At 40.0% G+C, this 23,239-nt stretch overlaps 2 protein-coding genes across 2 annotated transcripts; one reads left to right on the top strand and one right to left on the bottom strand.

Moving 5' to 3' along the window:
• Positions 1 to 579: 579 nt before the first annotated feature.
• LOC140996436 (endonuclease G, mitochondrial-like) lies at positions 580 to 5,187 on the top strand. The gene is made up of 4 exons (XM_073466848.1): positions 580 to 801; positions 2,838 to 3,031; positions 3,127 to 3,268; positions 5,109 to 5,187. The coding sequence occupies exons 1-4, from the start codon at positions 634 to 636 to the stop codon at positions 5,130 to 5,132; spliced, it is 528 nt and encodes a 175-aa protein (XP_073322949.1). The 5' UTR covers positions 580 to 633; the 3' UTR covers positions 5,133 to 5,187.
• Positions 5,140 to 9,911, bottom strand: LOC140995744 (uncharacterized). The gene is made up of 5 exons (XM_073465821.1): positions 9,160 to 9,911; positions 6,212 to 6,336; positions 5,810 to 5,995; positions 5,522 to 5,600; positions 5,140 to 5,275 (listed from the first exon to the last, which is right to left on the bottom strand). Exons 1-5 carry the CDS (start codon positions 9,909 to 9,911, stop codon positions 5,140 to 5,142), a joined length of 1,278 nt encoding a protein of 425 aa, XP_073321922.1.
• Between the last annotated feature and the right edge of the window lie 13,328 nt (positions 9,912 to 23,239).

The following is a 23,239-nucleotide window of genomic DNA, read 5'->3' as shown; positions in this document are numbered from 1 at the left end:
ACTTGGAGAGTCTGCGATTTCAACGTTCCGGCTCACTTCCTGCGCCTCTGACTCCGCAAAAATCTCCCAGCATTCCCCGAATTTTCAGTATGTCAAAATAACAAAACAATAAAAATCAAAAACTTAATTTTCACACACAAAATGTGGTTTCGTGTTATTCTGTTTTTTCGAACAACGCAAAAAACAAAGGGTTAGGGTTAGGGTTAGGGAAAAACAAACGGAAAAACAAACTTGTTTTTCCGTTTGTTTAATTTGGTTTTGAAACGAAAGAACGAAAGAACGAAGGGTACACGGCTTGTTTATGGTTTCTGCTTGTGTCAATTATTCCCAGAAAAACCGACTGATAAAACGTACCTTGGTCCTTTTATTCCCTGTTGTCCCGCCCTCAGTCCTGTCACGTGATCAGGAGGGTGATTTAGGGTGTCCACGTCATGTTTCCTTCTTTTCTTCTTCGGTTTGTATATAAAAATGAATAAACGACAGTTGATGTCTGTACTGTCTGTTTATGCGTTGAAGTTTGTTTAATAAACATGTTTAAAAGATTAAATAAGAAAATAAATAAAAGGACACGCTGCTGACGTCTCGTCCCGTGACGTCATCAGAGCGCGTCACCCCAGCTGATGCAGTGGCACCATGAAGCGGTGGCTACAGACCGGAGCGACCTTGTTGATCGGAGCGGGATTTGGAGCGTCAGTGAGCCGCCTGCTGAGTGCCAGAGACGGGCAGGAGGAGGAGGGAGCCGGTCTGCTGAGCAGAGTCCCGGTGGTCCCGGTGCCGACGGTCCAGGCTTCCGAGCTCACGGTCAGTCTCTCTCTCTCTGTCTCTCTCTCAATTCAATTCAAAGGAGCTTTATTGGCATGAAAGTTTTAACAACAATGTTGCCAAAGCATCTGTCCAAACACTCGGACAGAACACAACACATAACAGTACTTTTGTTTTTTGTTCCTAATTGTTCATTTATATTTCTTTAAAGTGTCAGTGTATCTAATGCGTAGCTGGGTTGTTTGGTTGGTGATGTTTTTCATTGGTTATATTTCTCAGGTCTTTTCTGATGGTCCTGCATTCTGGATCAAACCATTTGTCAGCGTTTTGCCTTTTAACAGGCTGTTTTTGTTTGATGAGGTCAGCTTTAATAGCTGCCTTATGAAATATCATATTGATATCATCAGTGGCCTTGTTTACACCATCTCTGGTAGAGACATATTGGTTTTGGTCGTATATTGATATGTCATTCATCAGATCAGGTGAGTTCAAGGCCATGATGAGTTTGTCTCCACTGTCTGGGGCCCATCTGTAGGCAGGATTTAATTGAAACAGCTTGCTGGGTTCCCTTTTTGTGCCACTCATTTGATCTGAGAGTTTAAAGAACACATTTATTTGGTTGTGGTCTCAAAGGGGGGATTGCTGTCTGACAGTGAAGGCACTGATAGTGGAGGGGTCCATGTCAGTGATTGCACAGTCTACTACACTAGACCCAAGAGCTGAGGAGTATGTGAATCTCCCTAAAGAGTCCCCTCTGAACCTGCCATTAACTATGTACGGGCCTCAGGCCCGACAGAGATGCACTATCTCCCTGCCACTTTGATTTATTTCAGAGGCAAGGTTGTCCCGACGGATGATGGTTGGTGTGGTAAACAGGGGGGCCTGACCAAATACATGGTTGTTGCCCTGTGGGTCCATGACATCAGGTTCGATTCCTGTTCGTCCATTCAGATCTCCAGTTAGAAGCACGTGTCCCTGGGCCTGGAAGGAGGCAATTTCTGAATGGAGAGTGTCAAAAATGTCTTCTTCAAAATAAGGAGAATCTACTCGGGGTATATAAATTACACAGAGATATAGATCCTATCAGTTATGCCGAGGGTTTGATCTAATCTCAACCAAATGTGTGATTTTCCCTGTTTTACTGGTGAGATCTCCTTTATACCACACCAAGATCCCCCCGATGTTCTGCCCTGGCGTATGTTTTTTAATTTTGTAGAGGGCCCCATGACTTCATTATATCCTGGAGGACAGTGAGTGAGCAAATCATTGTGACACCATGTTTCTGTCAGTACAATTATATCAACGTCTTTGATAGATTTCATGAATTCAGGGTTTCTGCTCTTCAGCTCAAAGGTTGAGGAGTGGAGACTGAATATTCCAACAGCTGATATGAAATGAACGCATTAAAAAACAATCAAAATGAAACTGTACAGTGAGACAAATATTAAAACACCTACAACTATCTATACATTTATAATACTAAATAATCATTTCATATGAATTCCATGGAGGTATGTACTATTTTCACTGATATTACCATTGTACTGAATACTACTATTGCTATTATTACTATTACTAACTAACAATATATTTCCATGTTGTTCTCTCTCTCTCTCTCTCTCTCTCTCTCTCTCTCTCTCTCTCTCTCTCTCTCTCTCTCTCTCTCTGTGTGTGTGTGCAGGGCTGCACAGACATAAAGTTCAATTTAACTGAATTTTCAGCTCACAGAACTTTTTAAAGAATATAACGAACTGTAACAAGAAGTGAAGATTACTCAACATGTAGCTGAGACATGTAACATGTTACACTCACGTTTACAGCGACTCTGGTCTCTGGTCAGACATCTAGCATCCAGCATGCATTGTGCTTTGATGGACTGAGCAGGCCTGGATCAGAACCAGTTTGTCTCGTTGTGACAACTGAAAAGTGATGTCAGTGCTGAAGTGTCTTTAACCTGCGTTCTGTCCGGCGTCTAGCCAGTGGCCACTTCACTGGTCCCAAACAGAAGTCTGACTGTATGGAAGCTTATGAGATACTGAGCTGAACTCATCAACACACTTGTACCATTCGTCCAGGTGAGTCCAGGTGGGTCAGCCGTTGTGATGAAGTATGGCTTCCCCTCACTGGCCAACATCAAGACCAGAGAGTCCTACATCACCTCGTATGACCCCCGCACACGCACTGCATCCTGGGTAATAGAGAGGCTAAACCCCGCCTCCCTGACCGGCCCATCGGACAGAAAGTACTGTGAGTTTAAAGAGGACGACAGGTGAGATGGCAATAAACAGGGAGACAGGTAGAACCAGGCTGTCAGACAGGAAGTAGAGGAACGCTGACTTTATAAAATCTTAATTTTCCCTCCAGCGTGCACGAGTTCCACAGAGCCACCAATGCCGACTACAGGGGGAGTGGCTTCGATAGAGGTCACCTGGCTGCTGCAGCCAATCACAAGTGGAGTCAGAAAGCCATGGAGGACACGTTCTACCTGAGCAACGTTGCTCCACAGGTATACACACACACACACACACACACACACATGTATGTATATATATATATATATATATATATATATATGTGTGTGTGTGTGTGTGTGTGTATATGTATGTATATATATATGTATATACAGTGAGGAAAATAAGTATTTGAACACCCTGCTATTTTGCTATTTCTCCCACTTAGAAATCATGGAGGGGTCTGAAATTTTCATCGTAGGTGCATGTCCACTGTGAGAGAGATAAACTAAAAAGAAAAATCCAGAAATCACAATGCATGATTTTTTAACAATTTATTTGTGAGATATAGCTGCAAATAAGTATTTGAACACCTGTGTATCATCTAGAATTCTGACCCTGAAAGACCTGTTAGTCCGCCCATTAGAAGTCCACCTGCACTCCATGTATCATCCTGAATCAGATGCACCTGTTTGAGGTCATTAGCTGCATAAAGACACCTGTCCACCCCATACAATCAGTAAGACTTTAACTTGTAACATGGCGAAGACCAAAGAGCTGTCCAAAGACACCAGAGACAAAATTGTACACCTCCACAAGGCTGGAAAGGGCTACGGAGCAATTGCCAAGCAGCTTGGTGAAAAAAGGTCCACTGTTGGAGCAATCATTAGAAAATGGAAGAAGCTAAACATGACGGTCAATCTCAATCGGAGTGGAGCCCCATGCAAGATATCACCTCGTGGGGTCTCAATGATTCTAAGAAAGGTGAGGAATCAGCCCGGAACTACACGACAGGCGTTGGTCAATGACCTGAAAAGAGCTGGGACCACCGTTTCCAAGGTTACTGTAGGTAATACACTAAGACGTCATGATTTGAAATCATGCATGGCACGAAAGGTTCCCCTGCTTAAACCAGCACATGTCAAGGCCCGTCTTAAGTTTGCATATGACCATTTGGATGATACAGAGGAGTCATGGGAGAAAGTTTTGTGGTCAGATGAGACCAAAATAGAACTTTTTGGTCATAATTCCACTAAGCGTGTTTGGAGGAAGAAGAATGAAGAGTACAATCCGAAGAACACCATCCCTACTGTGAAGCATGGGGGTGGTAGCATCATGCTTTGGGGGTGTTTTTCTGCACATGGGACAGGACGAGTGCACTGCATTAAAGAGAGGATGACTGGGGCCGTGTATTGTGAGATTTTGGGGAACAACCTCCTTCCCTCAGTCAGAGCATTGAAGATGGGTCGTGGCTGGGTCTTCCAACACGAAAACGACCCGAAGCACACAGCCAGGAAAACCAAGGAGTGGCTCCGTAAGAAGCATATCAAGGTTCTAGCATGGCCCAGCCAGTCTCCAGACCTGAACCCAATCGAAAATCTTTGGAGGGAGCTCAAACTCCGTGTTTCTCAGCGACAGCCCAGAAACCTGACTGATCTAGAGAAGATCTGTGTGGAGGAGTGGGCCAAGATCCCTCCTGCAGTGTGTGCAAACCTGGTGAAAAACTACAGGAAACGTTTGACCTCTGTAATAGCAAACAAAGGCTACTGTACCAAATATTAACATTCATTTTCTCAGGTGTTCAAATACTTATTTGCAGCTATATCTCACAAATAAATTGTTAAAAAATCATGCATTGTGATTTCTGGATTTTTCTTTTTAGTTTATCTCTCTCACAGTGGACATGCACCTACGATGAAAATTTCAGACCCCTCCATGATTTCTAAGTGGGAGAAACAGCAAAATAGCAGGGTATTCAAATACTTATTTTCCTCACTGTATATGTATATATATGGTGCTGCCACCTGATGACAGTTTACACTTCAGAATGGAGAACCTGAAACACACTTCATCACTGTGAAATTGTCTGAAGTGTTCTCATGTTCTAATGCACAGGTGTGGAGTTCTAACAGAACCTGAGAGAACCTCAATGTTTACCGATGCTGGCGGAGCGTTTCTGTAAAGCGTAGACGCTGCGGCCCATCTTCTCTGAGATCGTTTTCCAGTCGTTACCATGGAGGTTCTGTAACTTCACCAGAGAATGCATTTCCTCCTCAGAGAACCTGACAGAGAACACCCACAGGTAGAACATAAACATGATGAGGGTTCTGCAGCTGACATGTAAAGATACAGAGGGTTCTGCAGCTAGAATGTGAAGATACTCAGGGTTCTGCAGCTGACATGTAAGGATATAGGGGGATCTACAGCTAAAATGCAAACATACAGGGGATTCTGCAGATAGGACCTAAAGATACAGAGGGTTCTTGTCTTAGAACAGAAACAGGTTTGAGTTAACTTTGACCTCTGACCTTCCCATGTGGTTACTCTCATCAAAAATCTTCTTGGCTCGAGTGTAAACCTGCTGACAGGACCGGGGGATTCCCTCAGCTGGAGAGAGAGACAGACACAGACAGACAGACAGACAGACAGACAGACAGACAGACACAGACAGACAGACATACAGAGACAGACAGAGAGAGAGACAGACAGAGACAGACAGAGACAGAGACAGACAGGTTGCTCAGCAGGACTGTCACAAGTGTTCCTCAGTCATCACTTTTGATGATGATGATGATGATGATGATGTGTTTACATACCGATCCTCTCCAGAAAGTGATGTTGTGCCCTCAACCTCTTGATCTCTGTCTCCTGCTCTTTGAACCTCTTAGGAAACAGAAGCTGATTGGCCGAGCTGATCCCCGTCAGCATGAGGAAGTCTGCCACGTTCTGTCTGATCAGCTGATTCTCCTCCTGAGAGCACCGCCCCTGACGCAGAGGCACACCTGGACGACCACAACAGGTGGATATCAGGCTCCTGGCTGTTTGCAGTATTAGCACCTGGCTGTGTGCAGTATTAGTACCTGGCTGTTTGCAGTAATAGTACTTGGCTGTGTGCAGTATTAGTACCTGGCTGTTTGCAGTATTAGTACTTGGCTGTGAGCAGTATTAGTACCTGGCTTTGTGCAGTATTAGTACCTGGCTGTGTGCAGTATTAGTACCTTGCTGTTTGAAGGTCTTGAAGCGCTGCAGGTCGTATCTCAGCAGTTTATTGATTTGATCAATTGATTTGTTCTTGACGTCAGGAACAAACTCCTGAAGCTCCTCCAGCAACGCTGAGTCCAACCTGACAACACAGTAAATATACTGTTAATACTGTGCTCTGATTGGACCAGAGAAATGCTGCGCTCTGATTGGACCAGAGAAATACTGCACTTAAAACTTTATTGAAAATTCAAAAATTAATTGCTAACACCACTGTTGGAAACATTTCAGTTTTCACCCTCTATGAATAGTGCTTTGATTACTATACCGCCAAAACCTGGTAAACCTTCTAACAAGTGTGAAAACATGAGACCCATAAGTTTATTAAACTCTGACCTCAAGATAATATGTAAACTGTTGGCAAAACGGTTACAAAAACTACTGCCAAATATTATTAATAGAGATCAAACGGATTTATAATAGGAAGGCAGGGTTTTCACAATGTAAGAAGGGTACTGAACATTATTCATACTAACAAAGAAATGTCAAATGCAGCGCTCTTATCATTAGATGCGGAAAAGGCCTTTGATACGGTCGAATGGCCTTATCTTTTCAATGTTTTAGAAAGGTTTGGAATTGGAAGTAATTTCATAAAATGGGTTAATGTGATATATAAAAAATTCTACTGCAGAAATATTTCAAAACCAATAAAAATCAGTAAAGGATGACAACAAGGTTGCCCACTATCTCCTTTATTGTTCACACTAGCAATTGAACCTCTCGCAATCAGAGTACATTCACATCAGCAACTTTGTGGTATAGCAGTGGGGCCAACAGAACACAGAATATCCTTGTATGCTGAGGATGTCATCCTATTCATGTCAAATTTAAATAAATCACTACTGGCTGTGTGTAAAGTTAGTACCTGGCTTTATTTCGGGATATAAAGTGAATAACACAAAATCTTCTATATTACTGCTCAACTCAAATGAAAGAAAGAATCCAATTCCAGAGGTAATGTGGAGCAGTTTAAATATTTGGGAGTACAGATTTTGCCAAGGTTGGAAAACATTGTTGAAGCTAATTATGAACCTTTGATGATGGAAATTAATGAGTCAATCGATAAATGGATGTCACTACCAGTATCTATAATTGAGCAAGTTAATATTTTAAAAATGAATATACTACCGAAGCTACTCTATTTATTATTTCAAAATATACCTCTGCCACCTCCTCCAGATTTTTTCTCAAAAACTAAAAACATATTTGTGAGATTTATATGGAAGAATCGGAGGGCAAGACTTTGTTTGTCTTTGTTGTATTAACCATCTGACGGGGGGGCTTAAGGTGTCCAAACTTAATGTGGTATTACTGGTCTGCGCAGCTGAGGTCTGTTATGTTCTACTTCTCATGAATGAGCCTCCACATTGGACTGATATGGAATCTCATGGTCTAACAACTTCCCTCATACATATACTCAGACACAGTAAAAAGACTAAGGAAACAAACTACAAACCCAATAGTACAGCATATGTTAAAGATATGGTATGATGTACAAACATATTTAAAAGAACCGCATACATTATTTCAATAGAGTCCAATATGGGGTAATCGTTTTTTTATACCAGTAAGAGCAGATGCAACATTTAAATCGTGGGACTCTAAGGGACTTAAAATGATCCAAGGCCTTTACTTGACAGACTCTGATATTATGAGGTCTTCTGAGGAGTTGAGGTTTAAATTTGGTCTCAACAGGAAACATTTCTCTTTTGGAGTACCTCCAGCTTAGAAGCTTTGTTAAAGCAAATCAAAATAACATACTTACTAGACCCCCACATTCATCCTTGGAGAAAATGATGATATTAGGACAGTTTGAGAAATGATATCATATCAAAATTTTACAGGTTGCTGACATCTTATTCATCAGAAAATTCACAGTGTAAGTTGAATGCATGGAAAGAAAACTTGCAATTAGAAGTTTCAGATGGCGATTGGAAAGCAGCCTGTGCTAATGCTCACACTATGTCTATAAATACACGTCTTAGACTTATACAGTATAAATGGTTCATGCAGACTGTGACACCAATAAATCTTTTATCTATTAAATAGATATAATAAAAATGTACCAGATGTATGTACAAAATGTATGGAATCCAGAGGAACTTTGTTTCACTCCATTTGGCAATGCAGAAAGATTTAAACATTCTGGGAAGAGGTAAGAGCTGTAGTCGAGAAGATTATTTCAAACCAAATCTTACTGGATCCTAAACTTTTTCTGTTGGGCTTATACCCAGAGAAACATAATTACAGTAGGAATGAATGAGCATTTATAGACCTCAGCTTGCTTTATGCCAAGAACTGTGTTGCACTGTTGTGGAAAAAGATTCATAGACCAAGTACAACTCCATGGATAAGACAGATGTTATCAAGCCTTCCATTAGAGAGGACAACTTACATATTAAAGGCTAAACAGCATGTATTTGAGGACATATGGAGCCCTTTCATCAACTACATTGAGGACTTGGATTTAACTGACGAAGAAGTGGATGACTAGTTTTTGTGGACAATGCAGATTCCGATCTTGTAGGATTTATATTGTTCTTATGTGTTTTAATTTGCACTAATTACAAATAATAGTCAATTTTGAATAGATTACCATTTTCTTTAACAGGAGGAGCATTCCTGTTCTGAGTGTTATGTTTTCTTTTTTCTTTTTTTGTCTGTTTGAGTAAATGCAGCAATCTTACAGTTGTGTGGAAGTTGAATGAATATATGCGGCTGTAAAGGCTGTATTTCATGGTGTTAAAAATAAAATAAAATAAAAATATTGTGGGAAAAAAAACTATTTAAAATATTAAACTTTATGAAGTAACTTTATGAAGTTTAAGTTTTTTGTCACTATATTATGTTGACTTTTCCTCACTGCTGCTCATTCTATGTTAAAATAATAATAAAACAAACTCACTGATCTTCTTCTTCAGCTGTTCTTCTTTTCTTCTTCTTTACTCCTCCTTTTCCTCTTCCTGTCTTCTTCCTCTCTCTCACCGTCTCCCTCCTCCTCTCCTCTTTTCTCTTCTTCTTCTTCTTCTCTCCCGCAGTCTCTCTCTCCTGTGACATCACACTCCCACCTCCCTTCTTCTTCTTGTTTTTCTTTTTTACCTTTATCGCGGTGTTGGTGGTTTCTATGGAAACCAAGGAGTCAGTTTCTCTGTTGTTGGAGTCTGTTACCATGACGATACTCTCCTCACTCAGCCCCTTCTTGTGACTTTTCTTCTTCTTTTCTGTTTTGCAGGTCTCTACGTCAACCTGTGTTTCTTCCTCCTCCTCCTCCTTCAGACTGCTCATGCCTTCATGAGCTGGAGGATGAGGAGGCCTGACCTCCTCTTCCTCACTCTTGTGTTTCTTTTTCTTCTTCGCTACTCTCTCAGGTGTGTCAATGTCTACAGGCGGAGGACATTCCTCCAGACTAACTGACCTCCTCCTCTTCTTCTGATGGGAGGGAGAGACAGAGTTTGCAAGTTTCATGATAGGAAGAGGTGATGGAGGAGGAGGTGATGGAACGGGAGGTGATGGAGGAGGACGTGCAGACTCGATCTTGTTGATCAGTTTGTTGTTGAAGCTGTAAGAGAAGAAACAAACGTCAGTCTGATCAGGTTCAGACTGGACCAGGTCCGACACCAGGTCCGACACCAGGTCCAACACCAGGTCCAACACCATTACCGTTTTTCCATCACGTCTGCTGGCCTGGCTCTACTCAGTTTCACTCGGCACAGCCGGAGGAGCAGGCGGTGTCTGCACACGTTCAGGTAAACTTCTGCTGTTATTGTTTTTGTGGTTGTTGTTATGTAATAATAATAATAATAATAATAATAATAATAGTTGCATGCAAATCCCCATTTCCATCACAGCTGGTCCACCTGCTTGAAGGTGAGTCTTAAACCAATAATGCTCGTCTCGATCTCCACCACCATCAAAGAATCACCACTAACAAAGTGGCTCCGCTAACTCAGTTACAAACAAGTTTCATTTACTTTAACTCCTTCACAATAAAAGCCCCCGTTACTGAGCAGTAAAACACAGCAGATGTTTAAAGAACAAACAGGACAAGAGAAACTAAAGAGATTCACTTAGAAGCTTCAAAAGTACTGAGAGCTGAACACACTGACTTAAAAAACCTCTTTCTCTCAGGTTTCCTGCACAGACATGAGTTCAGTATCCATTTGACGGGGAGGTGCTGAGGCTGGTGTTGTGTTGTGTTCAGGTAATGGTGTGTTGTTTTCAGGTGCCGGTGCTGGTGTTGTATTGTATTCAGGTGCTGGTGTGTTGTGTTCAGGTGCTGGTGCTGGTGTTGTGTTGTATTCAGGTGCTGGTGTTGTGTTGAGGTGCTGGTGTTGTGTTGTGTTGTGTTCAGGTGCTGGTGCTGGTGTTGTATTGTATTCAGGTGCTGGTGTGTTGTGTTCAGGTGCTGGTGTTGTGTTGAGGTGCTGGTGTTGTGTTGTGTTCAGGTGCTAGTGTTGTGTTCAGGTGTTGTGTTGTGTTGTGTTCAGGTGCTGGTGTTGTGTTCAGGTGTTGTGTTGTGTTGTGTTCAGGTGTTGTGTTGTGTTCAGGTGTTGTGTTCAAGTTTTGTGTTCAGGTGCTGGTGTTGTGTTCAGGTGCTGTGTTGTGTTCAGGTGCTGGTGTTGTGTTCAGGTGTTGTGTTCAGGTGCTGTGTTGTGTTCAGGTGCAGTGTTCAGGTGCTGTGTTGTGTTGTGTTCAGGTGCAGAGGGCTATTCCAGAAAGGAGGCTCAACAGACTCTGAGCTAACCCTGAACTCTGAGTTGACTCACCCTGTGAAGTGAAAGTGAAGAGTTTTCAATTCCAGAACAGCTGATCTGAGTTAGGTCAGTCGACTCTGAGTGTGTTAACTCTGAGTTGAGCTCGTGCCTGACGACTAGTAAAAAGCCGTCATCAATGGAGCTCCGATACTGTGATTCACCATGGCAACAGGGGAGAAAACAGGAAGCAGACATTTTCTGGGGAAAAAAAAAAGTAACACGGCCGTAATAAAAACCACTGACAGTTTTGGATGCGGTCGTCTTTTCATTTTGAATTTAACATCACTTTCTTTTATATTAGCCTTTGAGGAAGAAGGAAGATTCTGCCCCAAGATCCCAAACTGATTCGCAAGATCTTTATTTAGAACCTTTTTACAGCAGCACTGAGATGGAAAGTTACTGATGGTGTTCCAACAGTGACCGAAACAAATGGCAGCTGTTCATCATTTAGGGACTGTAGGTATTATCAGTTTCATATTTCAGGAAGCTTAAAAGAACCTTTTGACCCAAAAAAAAACATTGAGCCCCGACATCCCAAACTGATTAGCAATAACTTTATTTAGACCCTTTTTACAACAGCGTTGAGATCGAAAGTGATTGATGTCGTCCCACTAGTGGCTCACTGGAATGTACGATTAGTGGCTGAGTGGCATATGCCACTTTTGGCTCGTTGGCATATGCCACTAACTGAATTTTTTAATTAAATGACTGAAACAAACGACAGTAGTTAATTATTTCTGGGTAACATTCAGGAACTGTTGGTATTTTCTCTTTGGGGAAGGTTAAAAGAATAGTTGACCCGAAAAAGGAAGATTCTGCCCCGAGATCCCAAACTGATATGATAGAACTTTATTTAGAACCTTTTTACAGCAGCACTGAGATCGAAAGTGACTGATGGTGTTCCAACAGTGACTCAGTGGCATATGCCAGTTGTTGTTTAGTGGTGTAGGCCACTAACTGAACATTTTTATTTAAATAACGGAAACAAACAACAATTCTTGATCATTTCTCTGTAACATTCAGGTACTGTAGGTATTTTCTGTTTCAGGAAGATTAAAAGAATAGTTGACCCAAAAGAAATATTCTGCTCCAAGGTCCCAAACTGACATGAAAGAACTTTATTTGGACCCTTTTTTACAATTGAATGTTTTCTTTTAAGATGACTGAAACAAACGACAGTTGTTCATCATGTCTCGTTAAAGGGGAACTACCGTTTTTTACAACCTGGACCTTATTTCTAGCATAAAATACGATCATTTACTCACCCAGATAACTTTGGTGTCTTTTGGAGTCGTTCGGACGAAATTAGATCCAGTGGAGCGCCACGTATATCCATATAATGCAAGTGATCGGGGTACCGAAACGCAGCCTCTATATAACGCATTATCTGCCGCGAAACTAGTTCATTTCACCAATATTTTGTTATGATACGCTAGTGCTATTCCCCTCTGAGTCCGGGGTTGGCTGTTATCAACATCCGGGGTCTGTAGGTTGACCTACTAACCTCTGACCTGGACGATGTCATCTCTGAGCGCCGCGTGCACCCGGGACAGCTGGCTTGTTTACCTGTAGTTTGCTACTGCTAGTTTTTTGCAACATGGGTGAATATTTTTCCGATTCTGAGGTGGTGGACGATGACTTTGTTTATGATGAACGTCCTTACCGCTTTGAGCCAGAGTACACGGATGAGGAGCTCATTGAAAGGATGATGCGGAGGCAGAGAGAGGAACAGCTGGCCAAAGAACAACAAACGGCTGCGGCTAGGCTAAACGGCTAGGTCAACCTACAGACCCCGGATGTTGATAACTGTCAACTCAGAGGGGAATAGCACTAGCGTATCATAATAAAATATTGGTGAAATGAACTAGTTTCGCGGCAGATAATGCGTTATATAGAGGCTGCGCTTCGGTACCCCGATCACTTGCATTATATGGATATACACGGCGCTCCACTGGATTTAATTTCGTCCGAACGACTCCAAATGACACCAAAGTTATCTGGGTGAGTAAATGATCGTATTTTATGCTAGAAATAAGGTCCAGATAGTAAAAAACGGTAGTTCCCCTTTAACATTTATGGACTGTAGGTATTATCAGTTTCATATTTCAGGAAGTTTAAAAGAACCTTTTGACCCAAAAAAAAACATTCAGCCCCGACATTCCAAACTGATTCATAAAAACTTTATTTAGACCGTTTTTACAACGGCGTTGAGATGGAAATGACTGATGTCGTGGCTCACTGCAAAGTACGATTAGTGGCTGAGTGGCATATGCCACTTTTGGCTGAGTGGCATATGCCACTAACTGAATTTTTTTAATTAAAATGACTGAAACAAACGACAGTTGTTCATCGTTTCTTAATAACATTTAGGGATTGTAGGTATTATCAGTTTCATGTTTCAGGACGATTAAAAGAATATTTGACCCGAAAAAGGAAGATTCTGCCCGAGATCCCAAACTGATATGAAAGAACTTTATTTAGACCCTTTTTACAGCAGTGCTGAGATCTAAGGTGACTGGTGGTGTGCCAACGGTGACTCAGTGGCATATGCCACTTGTTTAGTGGCATATGCCACTAAATTATGTTTTTATCAAAATGACTGAAACAAACGACAATTGTTCATCATTTCTTAGTAACATTCAGGGACTGCAGGCATTTTCTGTTTCAGGAAGATAAAAAGAATATTTGACACAAAGATTTGCCCCGAGATCCCAAACTGATATGAAAGAACTTTATTTAGACTCTTTTTACAGCAGCACTGAGATCTAAAGTGACTGATGTCGTGCCACTAGTGGATCACTGGAATGTACGATTAGTGGCTGAGTGGCATATGCCACTTTTGGCTGAGTGGCATATGCCACTAACTGAATTTTTTTTTATTAAAATGACTGAAACAAACGACAGTTGTTCATCATTTCTTAATAACATTTAGGGATTGTAGGTATTATCAGTTTCATGTTTCAGGACGATTAAAAGAATATTTGACCCGAAAAAGGAAGATTCTGCCCCGAGATCCCAAACTGATATGAAAGAACTTTATTTAGACCCTTTTTACAGCCGTGCTGAGATCTAAGGTGACTGGTGGTGTGCCAACGGTGACTCAGTGGCATATGCCACTTGTTTAGTGGCATATGCCACTAAATTATGTTTTTATCAAAATGATTGAAACAAATGACAATTGTTTATCATTTCTCAATAACATTCAGGGACTGCAGGCATTTTCTGTTTCAGGAGGATTAAAAGAATATTTGACCCAAAGATTTGCCCCGAGATCCCAAACTGATATGAAAGAACTTTATTCAGACTCTTTTTACAGCAGTGCTGAGATCTAAGGTGACTGGTGGTGTGCCAACGGTGACTCAGTGGCATATGCCACTTGTTTAGTGGCATATGCCACTAAATTATGTTTTTATTAAAATGATTGAAACAAACAACAGTTGTTCATTATTACTCAGTAATGCCCAGTGACTGAAGGCATTTTCTGTTTCAGGAAGATAAAAAGAATATTTGACCCAAAAAGGAAGATTCTGCCCCGAGATCCCAAACTGATAAGAAAGAACTTTATTTAGACTCTTTTTACAGCAGCACTGAGATCTAAAGTGACTGATGTCGTGCCACAAGTGGATCAATGGAATGTACGATTAGTGGCTGAGTGGCATATGCCATTTTTGGCTGAGTGGCATATGCCACTAACTGAATTTTTTTATTAAAATGACTGAAACAAACGACAGTTGTTCATCATTTCTTAATAACATTTAGGGATTGTAGGTATTATCAGTTTCATGTTTCAGGACGATTAAAAGAATATTTGACCCGAAAAAGGAAGATTCTGCCCCGAGATCCCAAACTGATATGAAAGAACTTTATTTAGACCCTTTTTACAGCCGTGCTGAGATCTAAGGTGACTGGTGGTGTGCCAACGGTGACTCAGTGGCATATGCCACTTGTTTAGTGGCATATGCCACTAAATTATGTTTTTATCAAAATGATTGAAACAAACAGCAGTTGTTCATTATTTCTCAGTAACGTTCAGGGACTGTAGGCATTTTCTGTTTCAGGAAGATAAAAAGAATATTTGACCCAAAAAGGAAGATTCTGCCCCGAGATCCCAAACTGATATGAAAGAACTTTATTCAGACTCTTTTTACAGCAGTGCTGAGATCTAAGGTGACTGGTGGTGTGTCAACGGTGACTCAGTGGCATATGCCACTTGTTTAGTGGCATATGCCACTAAATTATGTTTTTATTAAAATGATTGAAACAAACAGCAGTTGTTCATTAGGCATTTTCTGTTTCAGGAAGATAAAAAGAATATTTGACCCAAAAAGGAAGATTCTGCCCCGAGATCCCAAACTGATATGAAAGAACTTTATTTAGACTCTTTTTACAGCAGTGCTGAGATCTAAGGTGACTGGTGGTGTGCCAACGGTGACTCAGTGGCATATGCCACTTGTTTAGTGGCATATGCCACTAAATTATGTTTTTATCAAAATGATTGAAACAAATGACAATTGTTTATCATTTCTCAGTAACATTCAGGGACTGCAGGCATTTTCTGTTTCAGGAGGATTAAAAGAATATTTGACCCAAAGATTTGCCCCGAGATCCCAAACTGATATGAAAGAACTTTATTTAGACTCTTTTTACAGCAGTGCTGAGATCTAAGGTGACTGGTGGTGTGTCAACGGTGACTCAGTGGCATATGCCACTTGTTTAGTGGCATATGCCACTAAATTATGTTTTTATTAAAATGATTGAAACAAACAACAGTTGTTCATTATTACTCAGTAACGCCCAGTGACTGAAGGCATTTTCTGTTTCAGGAAGATAAAAAGAATATTTGACCCAAAAAGGAAGATTCTGCCCCGAGATCCCAAACTGATATGAAAGAACTTTATTTAGACCCTTTTTACAGCAGTGCTGAGATCTAAGGTGACTGGTGGTGTGCCAACGGTGACTCAGTGGCATATGCCACTTGTTTAGTGGCATATGCCACTAAATTATGTTTTTATTAAAATGATTGAAACAAACAGCAGTTGTTCATTAGGCATTTTCTGTTTCAGGAAGATAAAAAGAATATTTGACCCAAAAAGGAAGATTCTGCCCCGAGATCCCAAACTGATATGAAAGAACTTTATTTAGACTCTTTTTACAGCAGTGCTGAGATCTAAGGTGACTGGTGGTGTGCCAACGGTGACTCAGTGGCATATGCCACTTGTTTAGTGGCATATGCCACTAAATTATGTTTCTATCAAAATGATTGAAACAAATGACAATTGTTTATCATTTCTCAGTAACGTTCAGGGACTGCAGGCATTTTCTGTTTCAGGAGGATTAAAAGAATATTTGACCCAAAGATTTGCCCCGAGATCCCAAACTGATATGAAAGAACTTTATTTAGACTCTTTTTACAGCAGTGCTGAGATCTAAAGTGACTGGTGGTGTGTCAACGGTGACTCAGTGGCATATGCCACTTGTTTAGTGGCATATGCCACTAAATTATGTTTTTATTAAAATGACTGAAACAAACAGCAGTTGTTCATTAGGCATTTTCTGTTTCAGGAAGATAAAAAGAATATTTGACCCAAAAAGGAAGATTCTGCCCCGAGATCCCAAACTGATATGAAAGAACTTTATTTAGACCCTTTTTACAGCAGTGCTGAGATCTAAGGTGACTGGTGGTGTGCCAACGGTGACTCAGTGGCATATGCCACTTGTTTAGTGGCATATGCCACTAAATTATGTTTTTATTAAAATGATTGAAACAAACAGCAGTTGTTCATTAGGCATTTTCTGTTTCAGGAAGATAAAAAGAATATTTGACCCAAAAAGGAAGATTCTGCCCCGAGATCCCAAACTGATATGAAAGAACTTTATTTAGACTCTTTTTACAGCAGTGCTGAGATCTAAGGTGACTAGTGGTGTGCCAACGGTGACTCAGTGGCATATGCCACTTGTTTAGTGGCATATGCCACTAAATTATGTTTTTATCAAAATGTTTGAAACAAATGACAATTGTTTATCATTTCTCAATAACATTCAGGGACTGCAGGCATTTTCTGTTTCAGGAGGATTAAAAGAATATTTGACCCAAAGATTTGCCCCGAGATCCCAAACTGATATGAAAGAACTTTATTCAGACTCTTTTTACAGCAGTGCTGAGATCTAAGGTGACTGGTGGTGTGCCAACGGTGACTCAGTGGCATATGCCACTTGTTTAGTGGCATATGCCACTAAATTATGTTTTTATCAAAATGACTGAAACAAACAACAGTTGTTCATTATTTCTCAGTAACGTTCAGGGACTGTAGGCATTTTCTGTTTCAGGAAGATAAAAAGAATATTTGACCCAAAAAGGAAGATTCTGCCCCGAGATCCCAAACTGATATGAAAGAACTTTATTTAGACTCTTTTTACAGCAGTGCTGAGATCTAAGGTGACTGGTGGTGTGTCAACGGTGACTCAGTGGCATATGCCACTTGTTTAGTGGCATATGCCACTAAATTATGTTTTTATCAAAATGATTGAAACAAATGACAATTGTTTATCATTTCTCAGTAACATTCAGGGACTGCAGGCATTTTCTGTTTCAGGAGGATTAAAAGAATATTTGACCCAAAGATTTGCCCCGAGATCCCAAACTGATATGAAAGAACTTTATTCAGACTCTTTTTACAGCAGTGCTGAGATCTAAGGTGACTGGTGGTGTGCCAACGGTGACTCAGTGGCATATGCCACTTGTTTAGTGGCATATGCCACTAAATTATGTTTTTATTAAAATGATTGAAACAAACAACAGTTGTTCATTATTACTCAGTAACGCCCAGTGACTGAAGGCATTTTCTGTTTCAGGAAAATAAAAAGAATATTTGACCCAAAAAGGAAGATTCTGCCCCGAGATCCCAAACTGATAAGAAAGAACTTTATTTAGACTCTTTTTACAGCAGCACTGAGATCTAAAGTGACTGATGTCGTGCCACAAGTGGATCAATGGAATGTACGATTAGTGGCTGAGTGGCATATGCCATTTTTGGCTGAGTGGCATATGCCACTAACTGAATTTTTTTATTAAAATGACTGAAACAAACGACAGTTGTTCATCATTTCTTAATAACATTGTAGGTATTATCAGTTTCATGTTTCAGGACGATTAAAAGAATATTTGACCCGAAAAGGAAGATTCTGCCCGAGATCCCAAACTGATATGAAAGAACTTTATTTAGACCCTTTTTACAGCAGTGCTGAGATCTAAGGTGACTGGTGGTGTGCCAACGGTGACTCAGTGGCATATGCCACTTGTTTAGTGGCATATGCCACTAAATTATGTTTTTATCAAAATGACTGAAACAAACAGCAGTTGTTCATTATTTCTCAGTAACGTTCAGGGACTGTAGGCATTTTCTGTTTCAGGAAGATAAAAAGAATATTTGACCCAAAAAGGAAGATTCTGCCCCGAGATCCCAAACTGATATGAAAGAACTTTATTTAGACTCTTTTTACAGCAGTGCTGAGATCTAAGGTGACTGGTGGTGTGTCAACGGTGACTCAGTGGCATATGCCACTTGTTTAGTGGCATATGCCACTAAATTATGTTTTTATCAAAATGATTGAAACAAATGACAATTGTTTATCATTTCTCAGTAACATTCAGGGACTGCAGGCATTTTCTGTTTCAGGAGGATTAAAAGAATATTTGACCCAAAGATTTGCCCCGAGATCCCAAACTGATATGAAAGAACTTTATTTAGACTCTTTTTACAGCAGTGCTGAGATCTAAGGTGACTGGTGGTGTGTCAACGGTGACTCAGTGGCATATGCCACTTGTTTAGTGGCATATGCCACTAAATTATGTTTTTATTAAAATGATTGAAACAAACAGCAGTTGTTCATTAGGCATTTTCTGTTTCAGGAAGATAAAAAGAATATTTGACCCAAAAAGGAAGATTCTGCCCCGAGATCCCAAACTGATATGAAAGAACTTTATTTAGACTCTTTTTACAGCAGTGCTGAGATCTAAGGTGACTGGTGGTGTGCCAACGGTGACTCAGTGGCATATGCCACTTGTTTAGTGGCATATGCCACTAAATTATGTTTTTATTAAAATGATTGAAACAAACAACAGTTGTTCATTATTACTCAGTAACGCCCAGTGACTGAAGGCATTTTCTGTTTCAGGAAAATAAAAAGAATATTTGACCCAAAAAGGAAGATTCTGCCCCGAGATCCCAAACTGATAAGAAAGAACTTTATTTAGACTCTTTTTACAGCAGCACTGAGATCTAAAGTGACTGATGTCGTGCCACAAGTGGATCAATGGAATGTACGATTAGTGGCTGAGTGGCATATGCCATTTTTGGCTGAGTGGCATATGCCACTAACTGAATTTTTTTATTAAAATGACTGAAACAAACGACAGTTGTTCATCATTTCTTAATAACATTGTAGGTATTATCAGTTTCATGTTTCAGGACGATTAAAAGAATATTTGACCCGAAAAGGAAGATTCTGCCCGAGATCCCAAACTGATATGAAAGAACTTTATTTAGACCCTTTTTACAGCAGTGCTGAGATCTAAGGTGACTGGTGGTGTGCCAACGGTGACTCAGTGGCATATGCCACTTGTTTAGTGGCATATGCCACTAAATTATGTTTTTATCAAAATGACTGAAACAAACAGCAGTTGTTCATTATTTCTCAGTAACGTTCAGGGACTGTAGGCATTTTCTGTTTCAGGAAGATAAAAAGAATATTTGACCCAAAAAGGAAGATTCTGCCCCGAGATCCCAAACTGATATGAAAGAACTTTATTTAGACTCTTTTTACAGCAGTGCTGAGATCTAAGGTGACTGGTGGTGTGTCAACGGTGACTCAGTGGCATATGCCACTTGTTTAGTGGCATATGCCACTAAATTATGTTTTTATCAAAATGATTGAAACAAATGACAATTGTTTATCATTTCTCAGTAACATTCAGGGACTGCAGGCATTTTCTGTTTCAGGAGGATTAAAAGAATATTTGACCCAAAGATTTGCCCCGAGATCCCAAACTGATATGAAAGAACTTTATTTAGACTCTTTTTACAGCAGTGCTGAGATCTAAGGTGACTGGTGGTGTGTCAACGGTGACTCAGTGGCATATGCCACTTGTTTAGTGGCATATGCCACTAAATTATGTTTTTATTAAAATGATTGAAACAAACAGCAGTTGTTCATTAGGCATTTTCTGTTTCAGGAAGATAAAAAGAATATTTGACCCAAAAAGGAAGATTCTGCCCCGAGATCCCAAACTGATATGAAAGAACTTTATTTAGACTCTTTTTACAGCAGTGCTGAGATCTAAGGTGACTGGTGGTGTGCCAACGGTGACTCAGTGGCATATGCCACTTGTTTAGTGGCATATGCCACTAAATTATGTTTTTATTAAAATGATTGAAACAAACAACAGTTGTTCATTATTACTCAGTAACGCCCAGTGACTGAAGGCATTTTCTGTTTCAGGAAAATAAAAAGAATATTTGACCCAAAAAGGAAGATTCTGCCCCGAGATCCCAAACTGATAAGAAAGAACTTTATTTAGACTCTTTTTACAGCAGCACTGAGATCTAAAGTGACTGATGTCGTGCCACAAGTGGATCAATGGAATGTACGATTAGTGGCTGAGTGGCATATGCCATTTTTGGCTGAGTGGCATATGCCACTAACTGAATTTTTTTATTAAAATGACTGAAACAAACGACAGTTGTTCATCATTTCTTAATAACATTTAGGGATTGTAGGTATTATCAGTTTCATGTTTCAGGACGATTAAAAGAATATTTGACCCGAAAAGGAAGATTCTGCCCGAGATCCCAAACTGATATGAAAGAACTTTATTTAGACCCTTTTTACAGCAGTGCTGAGATCTAAGGTGACTGGTGGTGTGCCCACGGTGACTCAGTGGCATATGCCACTTGTTTAGTGGCATATGCCACTAAATTATGTTTTTATTAAAATGATTGAAACAAACAGCAGTTGTTCATTATTTCTCAGTAACGTTCAGGGACTGTAGGCATTTTCTGTTTCAGGAAGATAAAAAGAATATTTGACCCAAAAAGGAAGATTCTGCCCCGAGATCCCAAACTGATATGAAAGAACTTTATTTAGACTCTTTTTACAGCAGTGCTGAGATCTAAGGTGACTGGTGGTGTGTCAACGGTGACTCAGTGGCATATGCCACTTGTTTAGTGGCATATGCCACTAAATTATGTTTTTATCAAAATGATTGAAACAAATGACAATTGTTTATCATTTCTCAGTAACATTCAGGGACTGCAGGCATTTTCTGTTTCAGGAGGATTAAAAGAATATTTGACCCAAAGATTTGCCCCGAGATCCCAAACTGATATGAAAGAACTTTATTTAGACTCTTTTTACAGCAGTGCTGAGATCTAAGGTGACTGGTGGTGTGTCAACGGTGACTCAGTGGCATATGCCACTTGTTTAGTGGCATATGCCACTAAATTATGTTTTTATTAAAATGATTGAAACAAACAACAGTTGTTCATTATTACTCAGTAACGCCCAGTGACTGAAGGCATTTTCTGTTTCAGGAAGATAAAAAGAATATTTGACCCAAAAAGGAAGATTCTGCCCCGAGATCCCAAACTGATATGAAAGAACTTTATTTAGACCCTTTTTACAGCAGTGCTGAGATCTAAGGTGACTGGTGGTGTGCCAACGGTGACTCAGTGGCATATGCCACTTGTTTAGTGGCATATGCCACTAAATTATGTTTTTATTAAAATGATTGAAACAAACAGCAGTTGTTCATTAGGCATTTTCTGTTTCAGGAAGATAAAAAGAATATTTGACCCAAAAAGGAAGATTCTGCCCCGAGATCCCAAACTGATATGAAAGAACTTTATTTAGACTCTTTTTACAGCAGTGCTGAGATCTAAGGTGACTGGTGGTGTGCCAACGGTGACTCAGTGGCATATGCCACTTGTTTAGTGGCATATGCCACTAAATTATGTTTTTATCAAAATGATTGAAACAAATGACAATTGTTTATCATTTCTCAATAACATTCAGGGACTGCAGGCATTTTCTGTTTCAGGAGGATTAAAAGAATATTTGACCCAAAGATTTGCCCCGAGATCCCAAACTGATATGAAAGAACTTTATTCAGACTCTTTTTACAGCAGTGCTGAGATCTAAGGTGACTGGTGGTGTGCCAACGGTGACTCAGTGGCATATGCCACTTGTTTAGTGGCATATGCCACTGAATTATGTTTTTATTAAAATGATTGAAACAAACAACAGTTGTTCATTATTACTCAGTAACGCCCAGTGACTGAAGGCATTTTCTGTTTCAGGAAGATAAAAAGAATATTTGACCCAAAAAGGAAGATTCTGCCCCGAGATCCCAAACTGATAAGAAAGAACTTTATTTAGACTCTTTTTACAGCAGCACTGAGATCTAAAGTGACTGATGTCGTGCCACAAGTGGATCAATGGAATGTACGATTAGTGGCTGAGTGGCATATGCCATTTTTGGCTGAGTGGCATATGCCACTAACTGAATTTTTTATTAAAATGACTGAAACAAACGACAGTTGTTCATCATTTCTTAATAACATTGTAGGTATTATCAGTTTCATGTTTCAGGACGATTAAAAGAATATTTGACCCGAAAAAGGAAGATTCTGCCCGAGATCCCAAACTGATATGAAAGAACTTTATTTAGACCCTTTTTACAGCAGTGCTGAGATCTAAGGTGACTGGTGGTGTGCCAACGGTGACTCAGTGGCATATACCACTTGTTTAGTGGCATATGCCACTAAATTATGTTTTTATTAAAATGATTGAAACAAACAGCAGTTGTTCATTATTTCTCAGTAACGTTCAGGGACTGTAGGCATTTTCTGTTTCAGGAAGATAAAAAGAATATTTGACCCAAAAAGGAAGATTCTGCCCCGAGATCCCAAACTGATATGAAAGAACTTTATTTAGACTCTTTTTACAGCAGCACTGAGATCTAAAGTGACTGATGTCGTTCCACTAGTGGATCACTGGAATGTACGATTAGTGGCTGAGTGGCATATGCCATTTTTGGCTGAGTGGCATATGCCACTAACTGAATTTTTTATTAAAATGACTGAAACAAACGACAGTTGTTCATCATTTCTTAATAACATTGTAGGTATTATCAGTTTCATGTTTCAGGAAGATAAAAAGAATATTTGACCCAAA

Source organism: Pagrus major, chromosome 5 (genome assembly GCF_040436345.1).
Source record: "Pagrus major chromosome 5, Pma_NU_1.0".
NCBI lineage: Eukaryota > Metazoa > Chordata > Actinopteri > Spariformes > Sparidae > Pagrus > Pagrus major.
Note: the sequence above shows the minus strand (reverse complement) of the source record. Positions and strands in the feature narration are given on the sequence as shown.